This window comes from Fukomys damarensis, unplaced genomic scaffold (assembly GCF_012274545.1).
Source record: "Fukomys damarensis isolate Sample0158 unplaced genomic scaffold, DMR_v1.0_HiC HiC_scaffold_17, whole genome shotgun sequence".
NCBI lineage: Eukaryota > Metazoa > Chordata > Mammalia > Rodentia > Bathyergidae > Fukomys > Fukomys damarensis.
In genome coordinates, this window is record NW_022900929.1 from 1797416 (window position 1) to 1802405 (window position 4990).

The 4990-nt window shown below is 56.8% G+C and overlaps 1 protein-coding gene across 3 annotated transcripts in view; it reads left to right on the forward strand.

The window, feature by feature from the left end:
- The window catches only part of Tecpr1 (tectonin beta-propeller repeat containing 1), a 29518-nt gene that overhangs the window by 15602 nt on the left and 8926 nt on the right, over positions 1-4990 (forward strand). For 2 of the 3 annotated variants that reach the window (XR_784016.3, XM_010642746.3), the window contains exons 11-16: positions 103-248; positions 1037-1192; positions 1913-2062; positions 2147-2304; positions 3768-3895; positions 4788-4890. Coding sequence is in view for 2 of the 3 variants with exons in the window: in XM_010642746.3 (XP_010641048.1) it covers positions 103-248; positions 1037-1192; positions 1913-2062; positions 2147-2304; positions 3768-3895; positions 4788-4890 (841 nt within the window). In the remaining variant the exon portion in view is untranslated. The remainder of the gene's footprint in view (positions 1-102; positions 249-1036; positions 1193-1912; positions 2063-2146; positions 2305-3767; positions 3896-4787; positions 4891-4990) is intronic. The other variant, XM_010642747.3, reaches the window with a different exon arrangement.

Genomic DNA, 4990 nt, shown 5'->3' on the forward strand with positions numbered 1-4990 from the left:
GGAAAAAAAAAAAAAAAAAAAAAAAAAAAGCCAGGATGCAAGCCCTGTCCTCCACCCAGCCGCAGAGTGGCAACTTGGCTCTGAGGCTCTGGCCTCCTGCAGGTCTATCTCCCTCTGTGCAGTCCCTGTCCCTGTCCATCACTCAAGCCCAGACCGCCGCCTGGAGGAAGCAAATCTTCCAGCAGCTCACAGAGAGGACCAAGCGGGAGCTGGAGAACTTCAGGCATTACGAGCAGGCCGTGGAGCAGGTGGGCGCCCTCCTGTCCCTCTGCACTCTTCACGGGAGGCACTTATTGAGTGCTTGCTGTGTACCAGGTCTGAGCTGGAGAGGAAGGAGCAGGTGGCAGCAGCCCTGCCTGCCTCTGTCCACTCATCCTGGGTGCTCAGTGTGGCTTAAGGATGAGGAAATGAGCTGGTTCATCTTGCATCCATCCTGAAGGACTGTTGAGGCCCCACCATCTTGCAGGCACTGTGCAAGGACTGGGGACCTGGAGAGGGCAGCAATCTCAGAAGAGGCAGGCAGCGGGTGGAACATCAAAGCACCTTTTCTTTTTCTCTTAACTGAGGTCACCTTATCATGTCCCCACACACACTGCATTGTGGTTTGTCAAAATGAGTCAGGATGGAGTGGCTAGTGGTCCTGGCCCTCCCCAGGGTGCAGCTTGTGCCACTCCTGAGGCAGAGCCCCATCCCTGGAGGCCACCAGGGCTAAATGCCTGTCTTCCTTCCAAAGTCCTGGCCCAGGCTGGAGCTTAGGTCCCAGCACTGACTCCGCTGATACTCAGCCAGTTTGGCTTTCTTCTAGGGACTCATTTCCCCACCCAACATGGGCTAACAGCACCAGTCCCACAGCTGCATGAGAAAGAGGAGGTCACAGAGGGACAGCTCTGCCTTAGTCCAGTGCCTGACTATGATGCTTGTCTTTCGTGGGGGTGTTGGGCAGTGTGGAGCAGCCAGCTCTGGGGTGTGGAATGGGGATGGGCATGCAGGGCCAGGGGCAGTGACAATGTCCCTGTGGCCTCGGCACTGGCTGTAGTCCGTGTGGGTGAAGACCGGAAGCCTGCAGTGGTGGTGCGACTGGAAGCCCCACAAATGGGTGGACGTCCGCGTGGCCCTGGAGCAGTTCACAGGACATGATGGGGCCCACGACAGCATCCTCTTCATCTACTACATGGTCCATGAGGAGAAGAAGGTATGGAAAGGCAAGGGGAGCAGGATCAGCAGGACACAGGCAGGGCCTGGAGATGCTCACTCCAGAATCTGCTTGTCGTTTACAAAGCACTGTCTCATGCACCGTGGGCGCCAAGAGCCTCCTTTCCCCTAGCTGCTGCCCGTAGACTCTAGTTTTTTTTTGCTTTGTTTTGTTTTTTTGCTGTTGTTTTTCTCTGAGGGGGCTTGCTACATAATTCAGGCTGGCCTTGAACTTGTGGCAGTTCTCCTGCCTCAGTCACCTGAGTGCTGGGATTACAGGTGAGCGCCACCATACCTGACCAGACTATTTTTGAAATGACAACTCAGGCTTAGCAAAATAGAGTTGTCACCTCCCAGCAGCTGGCATGTCACAGGCAGTTGATGTCAGAAGTATTTAAAATGTCATGAAGAAGCTGGGCGTGACGGCATATACCTGTAACCTCAGCAGTCTAGAGGACAAAGGGCTGAAGCTGGGACAACTTGGCAACAGAGGGAGACCTTGTCTCAAAAAGTAGAAGGACGAGAGATGTAGTTTGGTGCAGAGGACCTAGGTTCAGTCCCCAGTACTGCAAAATAAAATTTTAAAAAAGTCACGAAGACATTTGTTCTTAAAGTGCAGCTTCATACTGGCACCTGCTCGGTGCTGTGGCCCCAGGGATACTGGCAGGCCGTGGGGACCCCAGCCGAGGTAACAGCCTTCCACATGCTCCTTGTCAAACAGTACTTCCACGTGTTCCTCAACGAGGTGACGGTGCTGGTGCCTGTGCTCAGCGAGGCCAAGCACTGCTTTGCCCTGTACACCCCAGAGAGGACGCAGCAGAGGTGGCCTGTGCGCCTGGCCGCCGCCACCGAGCAGGACATGAACGACTGGGTGAGTGAGTGGCGGCTCTGGGGCTGGGGGACCAGGAGCAGCGACAAGGCCTGCCCCGCAGTGACCGACCCATACCCGCACCAGCTTGCCCTGCTCAGTCTGAGCTGCTGTGAGAGCCGAAAGGTCCATGGCCGCCCATCCCTGCAGGCCATCTGGTCTGTCACCTGCAAGGGGGACATCTTCGTGAGTGAGCCCAGCCCGGACCTGGAGGCCCAGGACCACCTGCTACCCTGTGACCAGATGTGAGTGGACTGCGGCCTCACATCCCCACGTGCCAGGCCTGGGGCTCCATGGGCCACCCTTTGCCCACCATGCCCACCCCCAGGTCCCAGGCACACAGGCTGGCTTCCCAGTGCCAGGCCCTCCCCACTTCTGCTCAAGCTCAGCTTTGGGCAGGGGTCGGGGGACACGCATGGCTGTGAGCAGGTTCTGTCCCCAACCCCGGCGCTCCTGGACAATCCTAGAAGCCATGTCCCTCCCCATCCATGAACTCCAATCCTGGAGCTTAGGCACCCAGCTCATGCTGAACCGTGCAGCACAGGGCCATGGGGGCAGAGAGGAGAGGGAGGAACTCTTGTGTTTCCAGGGAGGAGTGGGCAGTAAACAGGACTTCATGGCTGCAAGGGCTGGGGCTGCTTCAGACACAGCGGAGGGCAGACTGGAGCTCAGATTGCTCAGTTGGGGCATTTAAAGCCCCAGGGGGAACCAGGCATGATTGTGTATACTTGTAACCCCAGCATTCTGGTAGGCTGAGGCAGTAGGATGGTGAGTTTGTGTTCAGCCTTGGAAACAGAGAGACCCTGTCTCAAATTAAGATGGAATGGGATGGGATATGATTAGATGCAAGAAGATATGATAGGATGCGATAGGGTAAGGTTCAGGGTGTACCTCAGTGCAAAGTACCAAAATCCCTAGCACCTCAAAAAAGTAAATAAGCAAAGACTCTAGAGGGACTGAGGTAGCCTAAGGGGACTGGTGTGAGCAGAGCACCAGGAGGAGGATTACGGGGAGGGGCACAGCCCTGTGAGGCTGGGGTTCATTTTCCAGTGGCTGGAATCAAGCCCAGGAACCCTTCACCCCTCTCAGTGGATTAGGGGTGCATCTGTATTCACTGAGTGCCTTGTGCCGGCGCCCTCGTGGTGACAGGGACTTGGCCTCAGCCTGTGGGAAGCTGCAGGGTCAAGGCCCAGACCTCCCTGACACCCACTTAAGGGTTAAATAGTGTGTCCCTATTCTGCCACTACAGTGTTTTATTCAGGTACTGGGGACTGAACACAGGGCCTTCTCCCTCAGTCACATCCCCAGCTCTTTTTTAGAAAATTTTTGAGACATTGTCTGCTAAGCCAGTAAATTGCCCAGGCAGGGATTGAACTTGCTCCTCTGCTTGCCTCAGCCTCCCAGAGTGCTGGCATTATAGGTGTATTCCACCATGCCTGGCTCTGTCACTACATTTAGGCTGTCTGTACCTGTCACTGCGGCCTGCCCAGGCCTGTGTCGTGGCCCCCAGGGGGCAACACAAGGTTCTGCTGTCCTCTGCCCCAATTGGTGTAGCTCGGGTAGGGGCAGGCTCCTGAGGACCTCCTACCTGTCCCATGGCAGTACTGGCTGACACAGGGGAGGCCGAGGGGGTCTGGGGACCAGGATGGTACAATACCTCATCATGGAGGCTGAGGTGTCTGTCCTCTTCCCTGCTCCTGCCCCCCAGGTTCTGGCGGCAAATGGGAGGTCACCTGCGTGTGGTGGAGGCCAATAGCCGTGGCGTGGTGTGGGGCATCGGCTATGACCACACGGCCTGGGTGTACACAGGCGGCTACGGTGGAGGCTGCGTCCAAGGTGAGCCTGACCACGAGCTGCTCCCTCTACTCCCCTGCCCAGCACCAGGGACACTGGCCCAGCACTGACACTTAGCTAACAGCTGGCTGACAGTTGACCTTCACCACTGCCAGCCTCCACAGGCGGACAATTCCTGGCCAAGGCACAGGGCAGGAGAGCCCAGAGACCAGGTCTTGCCCCTGGGGTGCCCTCTGAGGGCCTTGAATATTCTAGAAGGCAGGTGCTGGGGCCCTGCAGTACAGTCAACCTCATTTCACAGACGAGGGCTGGGTGGATTTGGACAGACCCTGTAGCTGGCTCTTGGTTCTGTGGCCCAAACTCTAGCCCTCATGTGGTCTATTGCATCTTTGGAGTGAGGAATTGCTGAGCCCCCAGGGCCTCTCCAAGTTTTGGGTGGCAGAAGAAGTGCTGAAAGGACGTTCCATGCCACAGAGCCCGTGCCCCAGGGTGGGAGGCAGTGACTAGACCTGTGGTGCACTCATACTGTGGGAACTCACATCGGTGTGGACTGGGCAGCTCCCCGTCTGTGTGCCTTGGAGAAACTGGAGCTCCCAGAGGTTGTGTGTGTGAGCTAAGGTACCTTTGTGGGACGCCTCACATCTGCCTGGTCCTGGGTGAGGATGATACATGAGATGGAGGTGAAGGTGGTGGCACGGGAGGTTTGGTGTACAGCAGATTCTTCTCATCAAGGCCCAGAATAATCATGGCCACAGAGAGAGGAACCTCAGCCAGGCCAGGCCTGTGAGATGAGCTTCACACCCCTGCTCCCTGACTCCGCTGCCTTGGCTATAGCCTCCCTTCCGCCTGTTCTCTGTGGGCTTTGGGGCTCCAAGCCATCTGCAGGGCCCCAGGGCCGGCATAGCTTTGTCCCAGCAGCCTCGTCTCCTTCCAGGCCTGGCCAGCAGCACCAGCAACATCTACACACAGTCGGATGTGAAGAACATCTGTATCTATGAGAACCAGCGCTGGAACCCGGTCACCGGCTACACCAGCAGGTGAGGGCCCCGGTGACTGGCTGGATGCCACTTGGCCCAGGCACAGTTCTTCAGTTCTTCCCTTTCTTTCCTTCTTTTTTTTCTTTCTTTTTTTTTTTTT